Raw genomic sequence first — 23715 nt, forward strand, 5'->3', positions numbered from 1 at the left:
CGAGTCTTTTTACAACTTAAAGGTAAATGCTAGTTTTGGTAACGATATCAAAATGAGTTTGTACAGAATCCAATGAAATGACCACCAAAGTGTCTGTTTGTATGAATAAAACGTATGTGCCAAAGGATTCTGGAATAAATTGTGTAATTGCTGAGAAATCAGCAAATAAGCACAGGATTCGGGTAGAGCGTCGGGCCCCACATTCAAAGCAATAATTATACACTGTCCCACGTGCCCTTATCTGTGTTGGGGATCTTCAGTCTGAACATTTTCCAGCGTAAAATTCAAGATTTCACAAAGTTCAGTTAATGTAACTGTACAAGATCTAGATCCTCGATGATATACTGAAAATTTAGCCTTGTTTTCCAGACTTTCTCATGAAATCAGTGTTTACTGCAACTACTGGAATTTCTCTTTAACCTTGAGGGATGAAAACATAAACTAAGCTTTAAGCACAATTAAATCTTTTTTTAAATCCTGAAGCAGGGCAATATCACATAAAAATAAACAGTATGGCATCTTCCCCCAAGTCTGCGCAGTCCTCCTTGATTCTAGTAAAAGAAGGTACATGACAACCTCAGACTTTACACATGAAATACATAGAAAGCTATTCATTAAAAAATCTGACTCAAAATGGTGGAAAAATAATGAATATTGGCCATTTCGTGTTGAAGGCCTCAAAATGCAGTCTTATCGAAATCACCGAATCGCATACAAAGTGAATGGGTGCGCAGACATGGGGTACCATTTTTCGGGTTCAATCTGAAAAAGACCGCCAAAGGTTGTTTCCATGAAAATCCTATATTTCTTTAAAATCTTAATGAGATATTTGGTATACTTACTCATAATAATATAAGGAACATCATCAACTAAAAGATTTTAGGAAATAAAAAGAAATTCATTTTAAATCTAACTCAAATGTCTTACGTCCTATGGGACCACCATCATAAATTTCATTTGCCATAACGTCCACTGAAACACAGATTGGCCGTTTATCCTCGTTACCTTGTAATAACCATTCACAGTGGAATTATCACTATTTGAAAACTTTATGCAAAAAGGCACAGATTACAGTTGGAATACAAAATAAAGACTGATGTGACATATAGAGTAATAATAATAATAATATGCAACATTTATATAGCACTTGATACAAATGTTTCTAAGCGCTGCATACTATTACCCCGGCTTTAGCACAGCTACCCTGATCGAGCATTTAAGGAATTTCTTCCTACCAGGTACCCATTATCAGAATATCAGAAATGAATTCCTGATATCTGATTGTATCTTGTTCTGCCTGCCTGAATTCATATTATATCTTTAAATTAACCTCTACTCTCAACTATAAAGGAAAATTTGTAAAACTGAAGTCAAACCAGGGTCCCATCTTACAAAGATTATAAAATTGATCCAATCAACCTCAACTTTATGGAAATCCATCAATGTCATCATTTTCTCTGAAGGAAATTTGCGCAATGTCCTGTTGTACAATATAATAGATAGCCCAAATTGTTGGACCAATAGAGTTTAGCCAGTAGGCATTTTAGATGCTCTGGAAATTAGCCCAACTGGTAACAGACCAAGTGGCTTTAGACCATGATACAGTCCCTGTTGGACTCCAGGGGAGCGTTTCATCAATATTTTCATGCGACAAGTTGTCAGATCTGACATCTTTCCTTGATTCTGATTGGCTGAGAGGCACTGTTCCCATGGTAACTTAATGTGGACTCTTCGTATTTTCTGCGGGGAAACTCTACAACGCACCAATTCCTTTGAAAATGCAAGTCAAATCACAATGGAGAGTCGAGAGGCTTTTGTCGAAAGTTGGTGGACCGGGAGAGCATCGGAATCTCTTGAATCTGGACAACAACATATTAGCAATTGTTCGTGCGGTGCAAATTTTCGGATAATCTGCTGTCCCAGTCCAACAACTTTTGACAAAAGCCTCTCAGCTCCCCATTGTGATCTAAATTGCGTTTATAAAGGAATCGATGTGTTGTAGAGAGTTTCCCTGTAGTAATGTGAAAACTACCTATTCATATTGTCTCTATTGCATTCACTACCCTAATCTGCTTGCACAGAGAATAAATATCATCAAAGGAATGGTTCAATGAATATCTCCAGCGCCGCACAGGGATTGGTCAATTCAAACTTGCTGACAACGTTGGGATGGAGGACGCCCACGTAGCCGATGGACTTGCCCCTGACAATGACCTCAGCACAGCGACCAGAGAAATAGGTTGGATCTGTAAGGAGGGGGGGTAGAGAGACAGAAAGAGATAGTAAGAAATACAAAAAGATAAAGAGAGAGAGAAAGAGAACAAGGCAAAAGCAATTTTGGGTCTCGCCCACTAATGAAAATAAACAGAAATAACGTGATTTACGAGGGCACGCAACAGAATTGTATCGAAACTTCATTGTGAAATGACTGGGATGGAATAACACTTGTCAAAAGAGCCTTGCATGTAAAATTTAATGTCGACTTGAAATGACCTTTGACCTTACCATGTTACCTCCGACTGCAGCATAACATGTAGGTCCCCCGTTTGGTTGAAAAGTGACTAACGGTTGCAGAGTTAGGTGTCATAAGAGAGTCTTGCATGTAAACTTTAAAGGGGAATCCAGCCTTGGCCATAGAATGTTGTGTTGGGAAGGAGACAAATAAATTAAACAGAATGGTGAAAGTTTGAAAGAAATCGGAAAAGCAATAAGAAAGTTATAGCTGCTTTAAAATTGAGATCACTAATACTATGTAGATTTCAAATTTGCAACTGGTAAATTATGGCAAAGACAACTTTCCCATAGGCCATGTAACTTATTATCAGGGATTTGTGGTTTTCTCATAAGTACCCATTCCCCTGGGGCAGTAATCTAAAAATAACCCAAGTATGTCCTCATGAAACAAAAATATAATTTGAAATAAAACTTTTGGGGAAAATGACATTTTAGCCATAATATGTATTGGAGTACATGGAAGAGTAGTCCTTGCCATACACCACTATGACATCTCATATGTGGCAAATTTGAAGTCTCCATGGGTATAGTGATTAACAATATATACGACTTTTAAAAATTCTTTCTTGTTGTTTGTCCAATATTGTTCAAACTTTCACCTTTCAACTTGTCTGATTTTTCTTTTTCTTATAAAAACAAGTTTTAATTTGGGTTGGATTTCCCTTTAATGTTGACCTAAAAGCAACCTTTGAACTTATCATGTGACCTCTGACTGCAGCATAACATGCAGGTCCCCCAAGTCCATCTACCATCCAAGTTTAGTTGAAAGGCGACTTCCGGTTGTGGAGTTATGTGTCATTAGATTTTTGACGGAGGGACGATGGACGGACGACATTTGGATTCCTAAGTCTCCCCTTCACTTCTGGTGGGCAAGACAAAAAAAAGAGACAAAGGTACACTTGATATACTTACTCTCCGCAGACTTCAAATGGTAGCCATTTTCTTTTGAGAAGGGAACTTGTAAGAGTTGCATCGTCCTGTCCAACAAGCCGTGTATAACCTGGTCAACAGAAACCATACAAACAATAATCAGTGCTTGGTGATTTAGAATCTGAATTCTTATTCATTTGGCACAAAATACTTTTTCATTAATAAAACCTTAGAATTATACACAAAATACTTTTAAAGATTATTTTGATCAATGGTTATCATAGTGCTTCATTGATCATGCTGCTTGTGTAATGGTTAAAAATATTTATTACTGAACAATTATTCATTATTCATTATTCATTTCCTAGCACAGTTTACTTGGCACATGATATTCTTTTATATGAACAAAACCTTAGAATGACAAACTTTTTGCAAATTGGTTCGATTGTTGATTATCAGTGTGTTCCAATGACAAGCTTCTTCCTTCCTAAAATGCATTGTAAAGGTAAAAGGACATATTACTGAGCAATTTATCTTTTTCGAGCAGAATCATTTGACACATGCAATTATCTTTTCTGAAAAAAAACTTAAGATTTCTTGTGATTACGACTGGAGGCTATCTAACCTCGAATCCAGGTGATTTGTTATAGTGAACAGCGCAGAAATGTCTCCTGTTCTCCGCACCAACGTCTTTCTCTGGATTCTGAAGAACGACGTCTGAGATCTCGAAGACTTTGATAGGAAGCGGCATCTTTCGGTTGCAGGAGATGGTCTTTAAGACTCCAGGTAGGAGAGCTGTCCTTGCGACCTTCAGCAAGAAAGGAGGAAGATGGCGATTAAGGATGGTGAGATTGAAGTAATGGCTCCAGGGGCTCATTGCAGAAAGAGTTGCAATCAAACGCAACTCTAAAAATCACGAGCAACTCGATTTTCAACCAATCAACATCGCGCAGTTTGGACTTGCGATTGATTTTTTGACTTGCGTTTAAACGCAACTCTTTCTGCAACAGACCCCAGTAGACCAGGGCCCCGTCTTACAAAGAGTTACGATTGATCCAATCAACCACAACTATGGAAAGCAAGCAACCCCAACATCTGAAATGCATGTCTATTTGTAATGTTTTCTGGACATGATGCGTAGTCATGCATAAATCAATGTCTTGTGAATTCAGTGTGTGTCTTGTCGTTTCGAGAGGGACATTGTGAAAATTTCCTGTCTGAAACATTACGACATCAATGGATTTCCATAGTCAAATTTGATCACATCAATCACAACTCTTTGTAAAGACAAGACCTAGAATATATGAAAGTTTCTTTTATATAAAATGTTATCAAACTTCAACTGCATCATCATTTTCCACTATACAGTGCGTCCCAGAAAAAACGAAACTGAGATTTAGCGATCATTTATCATTACTTAATCATAAATAAAATAGACAAATGACCTACCAATTTAACCCTAAATAGACTGGGCTATTTCGACGCCTAAGAAGACTGGGGGTGGGGGGGGGGGCTGATTCAGCCCCCCTTATGATCTCGGCCGTCGATCGCGCGATCGCGACGAAAATTGGCACACGCATTAACCATGGCATTATCTACAAAACTATGACATCAAATTCTGCAAAAAATCTCATGTCTCATTAATTATGCTAATTTATGCGTAAAATCATAAGTTTGCTCTAATTAATAAAATAATGCCCCTGAAATGCTAATTTTTGTTTCACATACTCTATATAGGCATCTGATCAAATTTATTTTTAAAAAATTTCAACATCACATTTATTTTCTTATGTATTCTATTGTTTTTTTAAATTTCTTATGCATTTCTTTGTTTTTCGACTTTTTGTTTTTTATTGTTTTTTCAATGGAAATTGTCGGGGACTTTATTTTGACCATAAAAAAGATAAAATTAATTGATTTTAAGCAGTAAAAGGAAAAATAATGATACATTTATGAATTTTGGCTAAAAACACTATTTGCATTGGATTTGTACACAAATTCACGTTTTTGAGTAATTTTGGGTCTGCATGCACTTACGAAATGTTGGGTAATTTCGGAACCGCGTACCCGGGGGTCACAATTTGGGTCTCAAAAGTTGCGCGAGACTTGAAAGTAAAAAGTCAGTGAGCGACGCGGTCATAAAATTTTGCGCGGCAGATTTATCGCGAAAAATGTCGAGTGGGGGGCTGAATCAGCCCCCCAGTCTTTTTAGGGTTAAAGCTTAGAATCTCCTCTTTCATCTGATATTACTTAGATTATTTCTCATTCACGCATGAGTGAGCAAATGCAATTTGAAGAAAGGATATCAAAAACTCATTTGGCGGGGGGTATCTGGGTTTCAAAAAGAAAACCACATTTTTGAAAAGTTCAATATCTCCTCTTTAATTTGATACCTAAATTACAGAAAATGGTCGCGAAATAACAAAGTTCTGGTCATTTGAAATAAGGCTTGAATTTCAATAATTTCATAAAATGAAGAGGTTCTCCAGGCTGGCTTTCAAACTCTCTCGACACTCTGTTTTGTTGACGATCAGCCATGCATTAAATCTTTTGTTCACCATGCGAAAGCTTCTGTGGGAAACCGGTGAAAACACGTTTATCTCATGAAATTATGGAAATACAAGCCTTATTTCAAATGTCCAGAACTTTTTTATTTCTTGACCATTTTCTGTAATTTTGGTACCAAATTAAAGAGCAGATATTGAACTTTTCAAAAATGTGGTTTTCTTTTGAAACCCAGATACCCCCCGCCAAATGACTTTTTGATATCCTTTCTTCAAATTGCATTTGCTCACTCATGCGTGAATGAGAAATAATCTAAGTAATATCAGATGAAAGAGGAGATTCTAAGCTTTAAATTGGTAGGTCATTTGTCTATTTTATTTATGATTAAGTAATGATAAATGATCGCTAAATCTCGGTTTCGTTTTTTCTGGGACGCACTGTATAATCACTATCATGAGGTTCAACAACAACATCATGTCATTACTATCACCATCACCATCATCATCAACACTATCATCATCATCATCCTCATCACCATAATCATCATCACATCATCATCATCAGCAGCAGCAGCAATGGTACCACTACCATTATCATTATCTACTGTGCTCTGCAAACCCTTCACTTCAGTTTAGGGGTCTGAATGTGCAGCCTACTCTTAACTTACGAACAGCTTTATGAAACGGCCCCCAGAAAATTAAGATGAGGGGCTTCCTTCTCTCCTACCTGAAATTCAGCTGTCTTTGGATTTGAGATGTGAACAGCCTTGGTCTTGGCAAGATCAACCTGAACTTTATCCGCAATATCATCCCTTGAGCACTGTAATGAAACATCAATGAATAAGATTAATACCCCAAACAGTTACAGTTCAACTCAAGTGAAAGCAGTAAGCACATATTTTTTTTAAAGGTTTTAAATCATGGTCAATTATTTGCACATAAATAAATATAATTCTAGTAGGTTATTGAATAATTTACATGAACCAAATTCTGTGAAATGATAGATTCTAGATGAGACCATAGCATACTGAAAATCCCCAACACAGATAATAATGCACTTATTTTATATTGCTTGAAAAAAAAGACATGTCAACCAACAGAATACTTAAAGGTCAAGTCCACTTCAGAAAAATTTTGATTTGACTCAATAGAGAAAAATCACATAAGCACAATGCTGAAAATTTCATAAAAATTGGATATAAAATAAGAAAGTTATGACACTTCAAAGTTTCGCTTATTTTCAACAAAATAGTTATATGAACAAGCCAGTTTACATCCAAATGAGAGAGTTGATGATGTCACTCACTCACTATTTCTTTTGTTTTTTATTGTTTGAATTATACAATATTTCAATTTTTAAGAATTTGACGATTAGGACCTCCTTGCCTGAAGCACAAAATGTTAAAATAATGAAATTTCACGAGTTCAAAGAGGAATGAAACTTCATTTCATATGACAATGACAAGAAAATCAAATATTTCATATTTCATATAATAAAATACAAAAGAAATAGTGAGTGATGTCATCAGTTCCTCATTTGCATACCGACAGAGATGTGCATATAACTGTTTTGTGAAATGAAGCAAAACTTTATAATGCTATAACTTTCTTAGTTTACATCCGATTTTGATGAAATTTTCAGTGTTATGCTTGTTGGATTTTTCTCTTTTTATTCAAATCAAGTTTTTGTTGGGGTGGACTGTCCTTTAACTGGTTTTGCTTAAAACTCATTTCGTTGTATTCTTTTAGAATTCTTTTCATGATTGATATCACGAAATAAAGTGGAAATAAAGTGTAATCTCATGGCTTGAACCCCCCCCCCAAAAAAAAAACTGTCACTGCAAGAAATGCCATGCTTCTTTAGCTAATTTCTGCGGAATATTTTTAACCAAAATTACATGTATCATGCCAAAGGCATAAATCTAATCTACACACACACAATTGGATTGTCACTTCATTGGATTCTGTTTGAAACGGTTTTGAGATGGTTACCATGGGTGGCATTTATATTCAAGGTGAGGGGCCTATTCAACCATGGTGACTTTGCAATTACTGCAACTACCATGGTAACAGGGTTCAGCAGCCAATCACAATCAAGGTTGCCATGGTAGTTACAATAATGGCAAAGTTAGCACAGGCGTACATGTTCATGAAACAGACCCCAGAGTTATGATTGATCCGATCAACCACAACTATGTACATCCAGCAATATCTAAAATGCATGCTTGTTCAAAATATTTTCTAGATATGATGTAAATCCAAAATTCATCATTCATCATTGTGGAGCGTTGTGGCCCAGTGGATTAGTCTTTGGACTTTGAAACAGAGGGTCGTGGGTTCGAATCCAAGCCATGGCGTAATTTCCTTCAGCAAGAAATTCGTCCACGTTGTGCTGCACTCGACCCAGGTGAGGTAAGTGGGTACCTGGCAGGAATTTATTCCTTGAAATGCCACCGCACTGTAAAAGGCTGCGGGGCTAAAGCCAGGGTAATAATATCCAATGGAACGCATAGGGACGCATTTGGCAGTGATATGCGCTATATAAGCATGTTGGTATTATTATTATTATCATTTTCTTGACAATTCAGTGTGCTTCTCTTTGTTTAGAAAGGAGTTTGTGCAAATTTCCTGAAGAAAAATTACGACATTGATGGTGACTGGATTAATGTCACTTCTTTGTAAAGACAGGTTCCAGATGTCAAACTTACCAATGCAAAGGTCAGGACCTCCGTGAAACCTGCGGCCGAGATGTCCAACCTCAGGAGATCGGTGAGCTTGTTGATGGGGAACTGTTCAGCGATCGTGTTTGTTTGGGGTATCGTCTTAGTGATGTTGTTGTATCCGTGGGCGATGGCAACATCTTCAATGATGTCGCAGGCATGAATGACATGTGCAAGGTCAACACAAGGTCAAGGATTCAACAGATATGGGGTGTGGTTTACAAATGATCTTGCGTTACAGAATTAACAAACATTAAATCAGAATCAGTAAACTTAGACGGCATTGCAAGAATTAATAAAAATTGTGATCAATTGATAGTCATACTTAGGTCCAGAAAATAGTAAGTTTTGCGATCAATTTCAAAAGTGCAAATCATTGTTGGTCTGCTTCAAACAAAAGGAAAACATCAATTTGCGATTGTAAAAGTTGATTTGTCAAGTTAAATTAAGTAATTTGCTACTGATTGCAAAAAGTGTTTTTTAACGTTACCCTTTAGGTTGACGTCAATCTTGTGAATGGTTATTTCTCTTGTATACAGTAAGATCTTCAGGTAAACGTTCATAGAACATGAAACTCTGGGATGCCAACATTGTAAATTGCTTTAGCGTAATTTGAGGGCTAATAGACATAAATTATGGAGGAGAGCAATCACACAATTATCTCTACCTTTCTTGGCATAGACAGATCTAGTGCAGCAATTTGGATGACACAGTATTTCAATGAAAGTGGCACATTTTTGAAGAAAACAATAATAGTCACAAAAGCAATAAAAAACAAAGGATATCTGATCGCGTTGGAGGAACTTCCACCGACAGCTTCTTGCCTCCTTCAATGACTTTACTGGGAAGACACATCTTGGTAAGTAGGTTTGCTATTCTATCAGCAGACTCACTGAAAACATCATACAAAAAAATTAGATAAATAAATCGTATTAAATGAAAGATTAACACTCCAACCAAAATTCATAAATATAAACAAATAATTGTCTATCGTCAAAGTATTCAAGTAAATTTATAATACCTAAAAAGCATGATGTTCATTCTCTTTAACAACTTTGAGGGGAAACATCAGACTGGTGTTCCACAAGGCTAAGAACTTGTGAACAATACTATTTCATCATCTGCATATACATTCAATGTAACATCAATTATTGTGAAATCATTTCAGCCTATTTGACACTCAGCTTCTCCATTGTCATTATCTTGTAAGGCAATAAAGAAGTGTGTGCCTACCAGTATTTGTACAGTAAATTCATGGATGCATTGCAATACACAGGGCTGTCAAGTCTCACATTGCCCATCTTTTCATTATATTAAAATTTATTATAAAACAGGTTCAAGGATGTAGCCAATGGTGAGTGCGTATTCAAGTCACGTGTTCATGCTTTAATTATGCGCAACCTTCCAGTCGTGCATTTTTCGTGCAGCACTGTGCATTTTTTGTGCAGCACTATGTAATTTTTGTGCAGCATTAGTTCCAATAGCACGTAAAAACTGATACGCGTTCAGTAAAAGAGGCTGGCTAGGATTTTGATGTGCTTACTTAGGCGCGCATAGTAGATACGCCTGTGATATGTCATAATTGCTAGTCTTGTGATCTCTTCGTCTGTGCGATCGTACACAAGTTGGAGGGATTTGAACAAGATTTCCATGAAAAATTCTTTTTGCCGACCCGTTTTATAAAACAATTAATGCACATTTTAAGATTCGTGATGTTAGTGACGATGCGAGCAACTCTCGGGCATTCAAAATATTATGCAAAGCACTCGGCGCAAGCGCCTCTTGCTTTCGCATAATTGTAAATACCCTCGAGTGTGCTGCATCTTCATAACACACTCATAAATGTGCATTAATGGTATACTGCTGATCCATGATAAATATACAATTGTTTGGGACAACGATATCTATATCTGAAATCACAAATTGTTTTTAGAATATTCCAATCCCTCCATTGGTTGCCATTATTATGTTGCCATACAAAAAGTGCCACTGTCAAAAATTTGGGTCAACTGAGCCATATTTCTAATGCATTAGTCATTGGATCTGGGGCCGATAGCACAGAGCTTTGCAATTGATCATACGATTGATTGCACATAATGATTAATGCAATCAAGCAAAAAAATCCACACTACTAATAAAGCATTAAGTTTTGTATTACAGGATCCTATGGATGTTTAAAATGCAGTTACAAAACACAGAAAGGAAACAATGTCCCCCATTCATAGTCGTAAATCTAAAGGACAGGTCACACCGCCCGAGCGTTGTTGGAGCGATCGTGGAGCGGAGAGAAAAAAATCATCACCGCTCGCTTCCGTTCACCATTTTCGATTTTGATTGTTTTTTTTCCCGATTTTTTCCCCAATTTTGTGAGCGAAATTCGACCCTCTCTCCCTACCGCTCCAACAACGCTTGCGCGGTGTGACCAGGCCTTAAACATCTTTCCGATCTTGATTCATAGGAAAATCATGAACACCAAAAAGGTGTGATTTAAAAGACGTTCTGCATCACGAATCCAACAAAATATGACAATGAACAAAATCAAGGTTTATAACACTGAATCTTAAACGTTATTATGAAAACTATGCACCAGAGTTGACCTTTCTTATGATGGGTCAAACTACGCAGTAAGCTGAGAGCAGGAATAGATGATGGAAGTATAATTAGCTTTAAATTTTGGACCGTGAACGGTGCACGCACATCATGTTTGTTTTGTGCATTCTAATTGCGTTTTGAATCATGATTCATGTTGCTGTTTAAATTTGAAAATCGACACTGAACACACCTCAAGTAACATCACACTTTTGCGATAAATACCTAATTCCAACTCTTTTGTTGATGAGTTCTACAGGAACATTCTCTGTCCTATACTTCAGCTCTGGGAACAGATCCTTGGTACCATCGGGTTTGATCACCTCCACAGATTCCATACTGAACAAACAGAGAAATCAGTAATTAGTATTTGATCTTAAATTGGCAACACATTTCAGGGTACTTGATTAGTGACTTTTAATTTATTAATTTATATAGTTAACTTGTATTAGTGACATGGAAAAGATGACCAAACGTTCATATCTTTTTTCTTTTCCCAGCATTTAGGTTGGTTTTACAAATTATTCAAAAAAATAATTGTTGTTCCTACTTTTTCCTCTGTAACATTGTATATAAATGTCTTGTTTACCAAATGAAGTAATAAATAATAATAATATCATCCAGTTAATAAAAAAATGATAATTAATGGTATCTTCTCATTTTCTGTAAATGTTTGTCAACAATTAATTAGAGGAACATTCTGTTGTACTTGTCTATCAATGCAGTTAATGGTAGTCCCCCATCTGACCTGAATATATAGACATTTTTACTACAATGCTACATGTATAAATCAAATCCTGGCAAAAACATCAATGATTAATGCCACCACCAAAATATTCTAAACACTGCTACAATAATCAGATCTTCTATAATCATTAACCTATCTCAATAGTAGTCCAGGCAAGAAATAGGAACAAATTACTACAGAAAATGTTAATGGCAATATCATTTTTCCCAAAATAGGAATATTCTTATGTTATAGGAACGCTTGGCAGGTAAGATGGTCCTTTGGGCAAGGAATGAATTTGTATGGAAGTATCCTACTCGCTGACAAAAGAGATGGGCTAATGTAAAAATGTGACATTGCATTGACTGGAGTCCGAATCGCAGAGTTTGTAACACAATGGTGATGCAGGCCAGGGTCAAATGGTTCAAATCCTGGTTGGGGCAGTGTAATCCGTAAATTGCCAAATCGTCTCTTGCCAATGCATCAACTCATCACATGGTCTACCTCCACTTAGTCTAATGCCATTTTGTCCATCAACATTTCGTCTAACAACCATTTTGTCCAATAACTATTTGGTCCAATCATCACTTTGTCTAATCACTAATTTGTCTATGACCATTTCGTCTCATAGCCAGTTAGTCTATTATCCCTTTTATTTCACCCAATTAACACTCAGTACAATTTGACCAAATGGTATATGGACTAAATGGCTATTGGACCAACTGGTAATTAGACGAAATGGCAATCACACCATGTTGATAGTGGACAAACTGATGGTAGACCAAATGATAGAAGACGAGTTGGTAATTGGTTGAATCGACATTAGACCAATTGAAAGTAAACCAAGTAATTAATCCACATTCTTTTCCAAAATTATGATTATTACCTCTTGCTAAACTTACATGAATGGTTCCTTGCAGTACTGACTGAACATGGCAACTAAGATGTCAAGAGTGATCTTGATTTTATTATGGTCAGTGCCGGTGATCTCAACGAAGACGTTTTTGGTGGTCAGCTTGATCTTTGAATGGTCACCTAAGCAAGGGGAATACAATGAAATCTGTGTTAGTGGCCACTTCTCTAAAACAGTCACCTGCCTATACTTGGAGTGAACGCTGTAACAGATTCCGATGGAGATAGCATGACGAAAACCTCCATTTGAGAACACTATACCCCAATTTCCCTCAATAAATTCTCTTCTCAAAGTATGACCATGGGCCTATCACAATTAGGCCCATGGTACGACAAAACCACTGCCCCTAGCAAGCAATAATATTTAAGTATCAAAACACCCGTTTCTTGACCTCGGTCCGAAGATAACACAACAGCCCGAGCGCAGTCCCTGCAAAGCATGCCGTCATTTTATTTACTTACTTTCCTTATTTCGAGGTTGATTTTCTTCGTTCGAAATTGAAAATGGACTAACATTGGATTTCTGAATACAATATGCTTTGAAAACGTGATTAAATATCAAATACAATAACTTCATTCCGAAGGTCCTACTACAGGCAGAGAAGTCTTACGTAATAACACAGCTGTTTATCATTTCGTCCTTGGCTTACGATCATTTACGGGCCTGTGGAGGTGAAATTGAGACAACAGGGATTACCTGGCCAAGAAGGGTTTATCGGGGCTTGAAAATGTTATTGAGATTTTCAAACGAAAATTGGGGTCTAGAACCGCAGTTTGCAATCTGAACTGCGGTCTTCCTCCAAACGGGGGTTTGACATTATGGATTGTGAATAACAAGCTCTCTACAATGGTAATATTAATAATAATAATAACAACTACAACACCAACAATAATAATAATAGTAATAATAATAACAATGTTGTATCTTATCCAGGGTTGCCATTTCAGTTCTGAAAACTGTTCTCCCAGCGGGCCCTGCTTCACATGATAATGTTATTATTACCCCGGCTTTAGCACAGCTACCTTAATCGGGCGCTTGAACATTCAAAGAATTTCTTCCTACCCATTCACCTCACCTGGATTGAGTGCAGCACAAAGTGGGTAAATCTTTTGCAGAAGGAAAACACGCAATGGCTTGGAATCAAACCCACGTCCCTGAGATTGAAAGACGAAAGTCATAACCACTAGACCACGACCCCCCACTATAGCAGCCACCTGTCTATAGAGGCCAAATTTTGTGTTTCCCTTGGGTGGGTCACTATACATAGGTTTCAATGTAGGTTTAAAGACATGATAGAGGTGCAAGTTTTGTACTGCATGGAGTTACCGTTTCATGTAAGTTGTCAGCACTGTAAGATGTCTTTCTCCGACAGTTACCATAGTAACAGTCAAAGGCCAAAGATTCTAAGCCAATCAAAAGCAAGGATTTCACTGAAATAATCAGCACTGACAATTTAGCCAGTTTTGACAACTTTCATGAAACACCACCCAGTTTAGTAAATGGAATGTGAAATTTACAGCAATAAAGAACACAGAATTTGCATTTAAAAAAAACACAAAGCCCGGGTCTCTAGAATATAGGTTCTTACCATTTATGATTGGAGGCATGGACAGGACGACACCGTTGCTATCCTTGATGATAGGATAGACGGGCTTGTCTCTGATGATAGGGAGGTAGTGACGTAGATGACTGTCGGAGGAATACATCTCCATCTGCTCTACAGCTGTGAATGCCTTGACCTGGTTGAAAGGTCAGAGGTCACATCGTAAAGGTCAGAGGTCAAAGGGTGTAAATGGGCATAGAAAGAGGCTTTTCTTACTTTAATAAAGAAAATATACCGTCAATTGATATTTATATCAGTTCTACAGCAGTAAACACCTCAACCTGCTTGGAAGCTCAGAGGTCATATTGCTAAGGTCAGAGGTCAAATGGTTAAAAGGGTAAAAATGGGTTTCAATCAACACTTTTCAAGATGCTACATTAGACGATAACTCTTGGCATAGTACAATGCCATTTGTTCTATTGCTGCAAAAGTAGGAATAATTTTAGGGTTTCTCTTTTATCATTCATGACAATATATATTGTGTCATTAAAAACCTAAATACATAATTAATTGAAGTTTCAGGGTCACAAAACTTTGATACTCTTGGGATATATATTTATATAGCCAGGATGATCATGAGCCAATAGCATAAAACTTGTTTTTGTAACTTTGCTGTCCATTATAACCACCATAGTAACACAGGGCAACTGGCATATTAAAACTAATATATCTAAGGAAGACGTCTTAGTCGGCAAAGTTTCCCTAAAATGCATGTTTGATGCATCCAAACGTAGATATAGGGAAACAATCCCCACAATATCCCTCCTGCTTCAAAGACTGACCTGGTTTAGAGGAACAAACTTGATTTGGTCCGGGGGTTGAGCATCGAAATAGAACGGCCCTTGGATTGTGTCCAGGTCATGGGTTCCCATGGAAACCAAGCTTCTTTTCCTAAACGATAATCATGATATTGGAGAAAAGAATCAGCAATATGCTTGCATTTGAAACATATGGGAGAATAAGAATGGTGGGAGAGCAGTCCTCATCAGGGAGGGGCCTGGTAATGATTTTTTCAAAGGGGGGGGGAGCTCCTTAACTTTGTCAGTCAACTCTCCTATTTTTCATGCACTTAATCATCAAGATTCTGGTTTTTTTTCCTCTCCCATTCCTTTCTTTTTTCTTTCCCATGGGGCAGTAATCAAATATTACATAAACAGTATACAGTAATGTGTCCTCATAAAAGAGTAGCATTCTGGGTAAAGTCATCAACATATCCCAATGACGTTACCTAGATTGTGGTTACAGCTTTTGAAAATTCATCACTCTTACTGAGCTCCGACTTACCTTCCTAAATTCTGATGAAGTTTATCTTGAAGATCGATAAAGCTATCATATTTATCTTTATCAAAGGTGATATTTCTCATGATGGCTGCAACAGCATAGGGCCTCACTTGAGCTGTCTATCAAGAGCAATTAAATGATAGCAAAATGAAAAGGAAAGGGATGCTAATCATAATGCACAACAGAAAACAAGAGAGGTATATCAAAGGGTAAACAATCCAATTCAAATCAATTCAATTCTGTTTTTTCTCTGCATAAAATGAACATATGATAAAATACACAAGGAACAAAGTATACATAAAATCACAGATATAAGTTTACAAGACACATAAAAGAATTTTAAGGGAAGCAGCCAAGAAGAAAATTTTCTTTTAACTCTTAACATGCCAAGCACACTACTAAGCCAATGCCACAGTGCTAATCCGATGCTAATCCCCTGTGCCAGCCACAAAACCCCCCTGTGCCACATTGATTTTTGGATCGCGAGTCGTATTCACTCCTTCCAATAGTCATGATTACAATTGCTTGTAACTCTCTAACGATTAGTTTATCCACAAAATATTGTGTAGTAAAGTTGTAGGAAATGTCATACCCCTTATAATGATGTCCTCATTATATGGATTGGTTATTATCTTTACCGCTAAAATATGAGTTGTATCAAGTAGTTCCATTTTGTGGAGTGTTTTGTATGGATCAAAAAACCTAGGTCTCTTTCCTATCAGAGGCGGAGCCATATCTTGTAAAAAATGTAGAAATACTCGAAAAAGTCGAATGTAAACCGCGTGAGTAAGTTTATCTGTCAGAAAGCAGAGTTCACACTGCACACAATAGTGCTAATTACGGCGTGCATGCGATGCGCAATACAATGCAAAACGGCGTAACAATGATTGTTATTCCGAATGTGCGCAGTCATGCACGAAGCAGGCGAGGGTAGGAAACAATGCAAGCACAAAGCAATCAATAGTAGGCGTGCGAGCACGAGTGTGGCATGTTATAGTAGGATACGTAGCGTGCACGAAGCACTCAATGAGTTAAATTGGCCAGCCAAAGTTACTTTAAAAAGAATGAAAACACCAACTACCGTGTCACTAGATCATCAAAACATTGAAATGCCTGCTAACAAGTCTAGTTTGTAGTTTGTTTGTTATTGACCTACTGTAGATTGGATTGTTTTAGCTTCTTGATTTACTATTCAGTATAGGATCACTGCTTTTACAAGGCCATCCACATTTTATTGTTTGTTTCTGCTTTTCATTTTATGAAATTAATAAATGAATTAAATCAAATTGAATTAAACCCAAACTGTTATCAAATTAGTGAATTGTAATGAGCCAAGTTAACATAAGACTTACCGCTGGTTTAATGAACATTTGTTGGAGAGTTCCCTGTTTAGGTGAAATAGCCTTGTATCTCGGTGCTTCCATTTTTTGGAGGAAAACAAGTAATCCTCTGGAAAGGCCCTCAAGACAAAGTAAATCATATCTGTTTGAAAATAATAAATACCAAGGAAACAAAGATCTGACTTTATCTGAGAGAAGAAGATTAAGAATATCTCCTGTAAAAAGCTCCAATATGAAACATAAATGAAAGTGCAGTAGCTCAATCTTGTTCTCGATTACTCCTCATACATGTATTTTACTCTTTCCAATAAGATTGATTCTCTCCTTGGGATAAGTTTTCTTAAAATCAGTTCATATCTCCAATCTAATGAATTTTGTATGAAAGAGAGGTTCATTCACGCCCATTACCAAGGATACAGCAGTCTTATGAGCCAACCATTTGACCAAATTAATCTCTTGAAAAATTGTCTCATTGATTTAGAAATACTTAAGGTTTTTCTGACCTGTTAGCAGGTACATCAATTTTGTAGATGACAACATCTGAAGCTCCCTCTGCTTTATCTGTTCCTTGTTCCTTCTCTATCATCGTCTTCTCTGAGGTCTGGAAACAATATAATTTGTAGTATTAGAATTGGTTGGAGGAGGAGGAAGAAGAGATGGAGGAGGACGAGGATCAGTGATAGGTGCTCATAATGTAAGCAAAAGCATTCGGACATGAGCATGCATCACAAATGACTTCTGTTGAAACTGAATTGGTGCAGTGTCAGGCTTTACTAAAGCCCACTGGATGCTAAAATGCTCAAACACTACACTGTAGTTTACAAGTTTATTAACACCACTATGAATATTTGATAAAAAGGATAAAGATTAAAGGAAAATTAAACCTTTGAAACAAGATAGCTCTTTCAAAAACAGAAAAATCAAAGAAACAGATCAACGAAAGTTTGAGAAAAAAAATGAATAAATAATATGAAAGTTATGAGCATTTGAAGTTTAGATCATTGTTATAATATAGATCTTCCTATTGGCAATGCGACAAAGATGTGTGATGTCACATGTGAGCAACTTTGCCATTACATTTGTATATATATCACTTTCATTGCCTCTTTATCACATCTTATGTATTAATTCTATAGGATAGCATCAAATACATATTTTCAAATAATACATTACAGACAAAGAGTTTGTATCACCATAAGAGCAAAAAGATACATTTTAGGGGGCAGTTTATAGTCCAACAAAAGGAAATCTGTTCACATGTGACATCCAATATCTTTGTCGCATTGCCTATTGGAGGATCTCCATAGCATTAGTGATTTAACTGCTCATATGATGTTTTCATTATTTGTCCGATCTTTCCCAAACTTTCCTTCATCTTATTTTTTTGTTTCCACACTAGCCCACTTGCTCCAAATGTTTCATTCTCCCTTAATATAGAGACCAACTTAAGAATAATAAAACACAAATAACAAAATCAAATTATTATAAAAGAGTATTTGAAAAAAAAATTACCACTTCATCAAGTTCAAGGCCATATTCAAAGCAGAGCTCGTCAAATTCTTCATCAGCTGTGAATTTAAAGAAAATCAAAAGAGAAAGAACTTTAATAAAAAGTAGGGAGTTTATCACCCAGTGTATTGCACCTGCTGGGCGAATATCTTCAGACGGTAAATTCAACTGCCATAATAATCAATAGTATGATTGTGTTTATGGACATAAACACAAGACAATGCATTAAAGTAGAAATTTATCAATCTTGAGCCTTAATTAAACAAAGTCAAAGCATGATATTAAGAAGATGTAGGCCTTCGCCTAGGCCTAGAAATTAAATAGCCAAGAAAGACTTTAAAACGGGCAGTGAAGAAGTCGGAAATTGGCATGGTACGAATAGTAGGGAAGACCGGGGTTAGTTGGAACATGGTGTAAGTTGAAACATTGTAATTTTCTTTAAAGCCTGTAAAATAAATTTATGCAATACTGCCCTGAATTTATTGCTATTAATAATACAACAGTTCAGTGGTTTAAGTGGGACATTTTAGCACTTTTTAATCTAGCACCGCTCATGATTTTGCCGCGTCTTGTAACTAAGCTACGAACAAAGAAGGAAAATGGCGACAAGATCATCGGTGAGTATCTGCTCATCTTCTTACATATTTTTTTGTAATATTTCCAATATTTATCATTTTTAAGTATAAATAAATGTACGTAAGCAGGGATTTGAACTTGTTGTCCATGTACATAAGTATGTGGCTAGCAGTAGCAAGTTAAATCAAGTATTTTGGAACAACATTGTTTTCTTCAAAAGCTCTCCTTCGTGTGGCCCTATGCCTTCCCGTGCCAGGCATCAGTGGGGAGTAAACCTACGTAGAGTAAGGTAGATGACTTTTACTCCCAAGACGCCTCCAGGCTATGCAATTGCAAAAGGCCATCGCCGCATAATTTGATCCTCTGCGCACTCGGTCGACAGATTTAAAAAAATACCGACAACAGATTACCCTGGTCCTGGAAATAATAAAGGTATGAAATTAAGATAAATTCCCCATTCCTAAATATTTGGGGGAATTTGTCCAAATCTTTGAATTATGCCGGGTTGAATACTAGTGCCCTTAATATGGTACAGTAACATAACCCAGGGAGCTCCCTCCCAGTGGCTTACCGTGTATTTTACTATACTCATGGGACTAGCGTGATTTATGGTCTAAATATTTCTCCAAATGAATTGTGAAAACAGAAATTATGCACTTACCACAAATGTATGGATGAACAGTAGAGGCGCTGGTCCAAAAATTGGGATTGTCCCAGAAAACAAGGATATCCTCATAAACCAAGAAAAATCATGTCTTGATAAATTGAGACTGTCCTTGTTTATGGGACGTTTTTTTTTAACTTCCCCCTACGGGACAAAGACAGCAATTACGGAAATTGAGAGTGCTAAAAATAGATTCAGTGACCTCAATTCCCCCCAGTTCATCGTCTATTTTTCATGACTTACCGTCTTCCAATAATCTTGTTATGAAACCTGATATGTTTACATTGACTAGCACACTTGATTGGTGTCGGCACTTGACAGGTGAATGAACATGAATTCCTAGATTTCTTGTGTGAAGAAATCCTTATAAACTGAGAGAGTCCCTGTAAACTGGGACGATCCCAATTTTCTGACCAGCGCCTCTACTGATGAAGGTCTAACGAGTGGCAGTTTTATTTTCCTGACATCTGGGCATAGACTGGAACCTCAAAAACAAAGTTATCTCCTTCTACCCCCATCTCGATAGGCCATTTTGTTATATGAATCGTAACAAAATGGCCAATCGAGACGGGGGTAGAAGGAGAGAACTTTTCGGTTTTTTTATTTTCCAGTGCAGTGCAGTCTGTGCCCAGATCAGACATGCATGTCAGATGTCACTGTCTTTTTCAGGAAAACTGCCATGACTGACTGCCACTCGTTAGACTTTCATCCATACAATCATGGTAAGTGCATAATTTCTGTTTTCACAATTCATTTGGAGAAATATTTAGTCCATAAATCACGCTATTCTTCTTCTTCAGTGAGTATGGTCAAATACACGATAAGCCCCTGCCTCAGTGCCTGGGCTTAATTCCGCCCGCGCAGCGGGCGGGAGCTCCTTGGGTTAGTAATAGTACTACTATGATGAAGCCGTGGCGTTGCTGCCGTTGGCGTGCGTTGCGCTCGACTGGCGACACACGGTGGTTTATTATTTTAATTTCTCTACTCACTATAAGTTCTCCCTAAAACTTCAAAGAGAAGGTCCCTTTTCACACCAACAGTAGGCATCTCGATAGCAGATATTCAATGAATACCAGAGAAATTCAATTATTTCGATACGTTCATTCTAACGTTAGATGATGCAACGTGTGGACAACCATCCCCTTTTGTCTGAATATTTCGAGAACATTAGAAGAAAAAGAGACCTATGCTAGTGTTGAGGTGACAAATCTTGAATAAAATAATTATTTTTTAAAAGGCGTTGCACAGCAAGTATACAATTATAAAGGTCCATAACGCATTCAAAATTCGCGTAATATATATATATAGCGTACCTGGATTTTCCACAGGGGGGGGGCAAATCCGGTCGACAAATTTGATTAGCAAAAAAAAAACAGTTTTCAACAGAAAGGTCTTCAGTCGTATCATAATAAAATTTGACAAGCAAAAAAAAGGGGGTGGACTAGGTATTCAAAGGTCAGGGGGGTAAAATAGGTTTTCAAGCTCGTCAGGGGGGCAGGGATATGTCATTTGCATGGGTTGTGACTCGTCGGGGGGGCAGCTGCCCCCTCTGCCCCCCCCCCCCTCCCCCCGTAGGTACGCTAGTGGGTGGCGCTATCTGAGGGCACGGGTAATCCCCCTGTTACTTTTCAAGATAGGCCTAAAGTGGGAGAAAAGGGGGGATGAAGAGAGGAAGAAAAGGGAAGAAGGGGAAATAAAACTATCGAAAATAATCTCTGTTAGGTCCTTTATAGATGAAAAAAAGTGCGTCACCTTTGTGTGGTCGATCGTGTTAATCATTTCAATCCAAGGAGGGGCGCTTTAGGCCTACGTACTAATTTGGATTCCAGGGGGGCACTTCCATCGACGAGTGAATACCATGCGTGACCATTTTGGAAAAGCACCCTAAACAAGCATTTTCTATGTTCTGAAAATGCACCCCTTAACAAATATATATATTAGCGTGTGAAACCCTACCCTGAAAGGGATGGTCCGGGCTGAAAATATTTATATCTTAATACATAGAGTAGAATTCATTGAGCAAAATGTCAAAATAATCATCAAAATCGGATAACAAAATAATAAAGTTATTGAAGTTTAAAATTTAGCGATATTTCGTGAAAACAGTCATCATGAATATTCATTAGGTGGGTTGACGATGTCATCTCCACTTTCCGTTTTCTTATGTTATTACATAAAAGCATTATTTTTTCATTATTTCATACTTGTGTGAATAATTATGTTTCCCTTTATATGAATAAACCTAATTTCATATAATAAACAAAAGAACAAGTGGAAATGTGACATCATCAGCCCACCTCATGAATATTCATGACGACTGTTTTCACAAAATATTGCTAAATTTTAAATTCAATAACTTTGCTATTTGTTATCCGATTTTGATGAATTTTTTTGATATTTTGCTAAGTGAATTCTACTTAATTTATTAGGCTATAAACAATTTCAGCCTGGACCATCCCTTTAACAAGTATTGTACCTTTGACTTGGAAGTATTCCCTGAATTGACCCACCTAACGGACGTCGGCTTTACCTTTACTTTTACTGGATTTACCACATACCCACACACCTCTCCTAAATCAGACCCTAAACCGGGACCCTAAATAAGTAGTGTTTGTGCAAAAAGTACGTCCTATATTTTTATACCCTCGAATTGGACAGTAAACACGTATAGTTTTCCTAGCGAAGTATATAAATACCCTTTTTCATGTTTTTGACACCCTAATCATGCTTATTACGTTTCGTACGTAACGTGCCCTATCTTGAAAAAGAGATGATTTCACATTTTCCACGAGGAATCAAAATCAGCTCTGCATCATTCGAGAAAATAAGATTTCATAATGAAATATTAAAAAATAATGATTGTGTATGTGCGTGTGTGAGACACCCTTTAGTCTCTCTCATTGCGTATCGTATGTGATGCAATGATGAGGAGCTCCGTTCTCGAAGCTATAGCCTCATGATCACACATTCAGCGGAAATGAATGTTGATGTGACTGACTGATCCAAAATGGATCAGCGCCACCTTTTGTCGGCTTGCAAATTATTCACTTGGACCTCCTACGCTCATAACAACCGAAGTGCATTTTTTTCTCAACATTTTCAAGGCTCTTCCCCTTAATTTCTTCTTCAAAACTGAAACTCCATTTCACTGCCATTCAAAAAGGCGTGATGATTGATACATGCTTTAATTTTTGCAAAGTCGATTCCGTTTTATGAAATACAAGACTTCAAAATATGGAGGGGGGGGGGCTATGTTGATATCCCACCCTTAGAAAGTCTTCTCTCTCCCTCTCCCTTTCTCTCTCCCTCTCTCTGTATTGATTTCCTTCATAGGTGGTCTCGAAATGTTTTTTTAAGTGGAGAGGGGGGGGGGGGGTGAATCGAAATTTGGGACTGACCAGCAAGCAGAAAAAAAATAGATGTCCAGAATTTACCACTTTTACGTTTCGTATAAATAGTTTTATAAAAAGAAATAAAGAGTGGAAGGGAAGGGGCTAACCCAGGGGTGGATCCAGCCTTCGCTAATGGGGTGGGGGATTTTTCAGCCATATTTTCCCCGATCGGCCGCTCGAAGGTGATTTAGCAGGGAGATTTTTTATTTCTTTGAAGGGGTAGTCCTAAAAGTTACTTCTTAGCTTATATTCTTATGAATAAACATAAATATATAACAGCATAATCCTTATTTATATACACGTAATGCGAGTGCGAAGCGCGAAGTAAATTTTTTAGAAATCTTACGTATTTTTTTCAAAAATTTTGAACATTCTGTTTGTCATCCTGAAAAAGATGTGTTTGCAACTAAATTATTACTACGAACGTGAAGTGCGAGCAGAAACGAACTGATGGAAAAGGTACTATTAAAGACTGTTTGCAGTTAGCCATGAAAACGTTACATATTTTAAAAT

General features: G+C 37.2%; 1 protein-coding gene across 1 annotated transcript; it reads right to left on the bottom strand.

Moving 5' to 3' along the window:
• Positions 1–1834: 1834 nt before the first annotated feature.
• On the bottom strand, positions 1835–20975 carry LOC121427535 (phenylalanine--tRNA ligase beta subunit-like). Its single transcript, XM_041623979.1, has 15 exons — positions 20800–20975; positions 18574–18629; positions 17565–17662; positions 17074–17203; positions 15725–15840; positions 15223–15331; positions 14426–14576; positions 12827–12959; positions 11423–11536; positions 9394–9500; positions 8597–8778; positions 6616–6708; positions 4010–4192; positions 3427–3514; positions 1835–2246 (listed from the first exon to the last, which is right to left on the bottom strand). Exons 1-15 carry the CDS (start codon positions 20855–20857, stop codon positions 2095–2097), a joined length of 1770 nt encoding a protein of 589 aa, XP_041479913.1. The 5' UTR covers positions 20858–20975; the 3' UTR covers positions 1835–2094.
• Positions 20976–23715: the final 2740 nt, after the last annotated feature.

The sequence above is a fragment of the Lytechinus variegatus genome, chromosome 14 (assembly GCF_018143015.1).
Source record: "Lytechinus variegatus isolate NC3 chromosome 14, Lvar_3.0, whole genome shotgun sequence".
NCBI classification, from domain to species: domain Eukaryota; kingdom Metazoa; phylum Echinodermata; class Echinoidea; order Temnopleuroida; family Toxopneustidae; genus Lytechinus; species Lytechinus variegatus.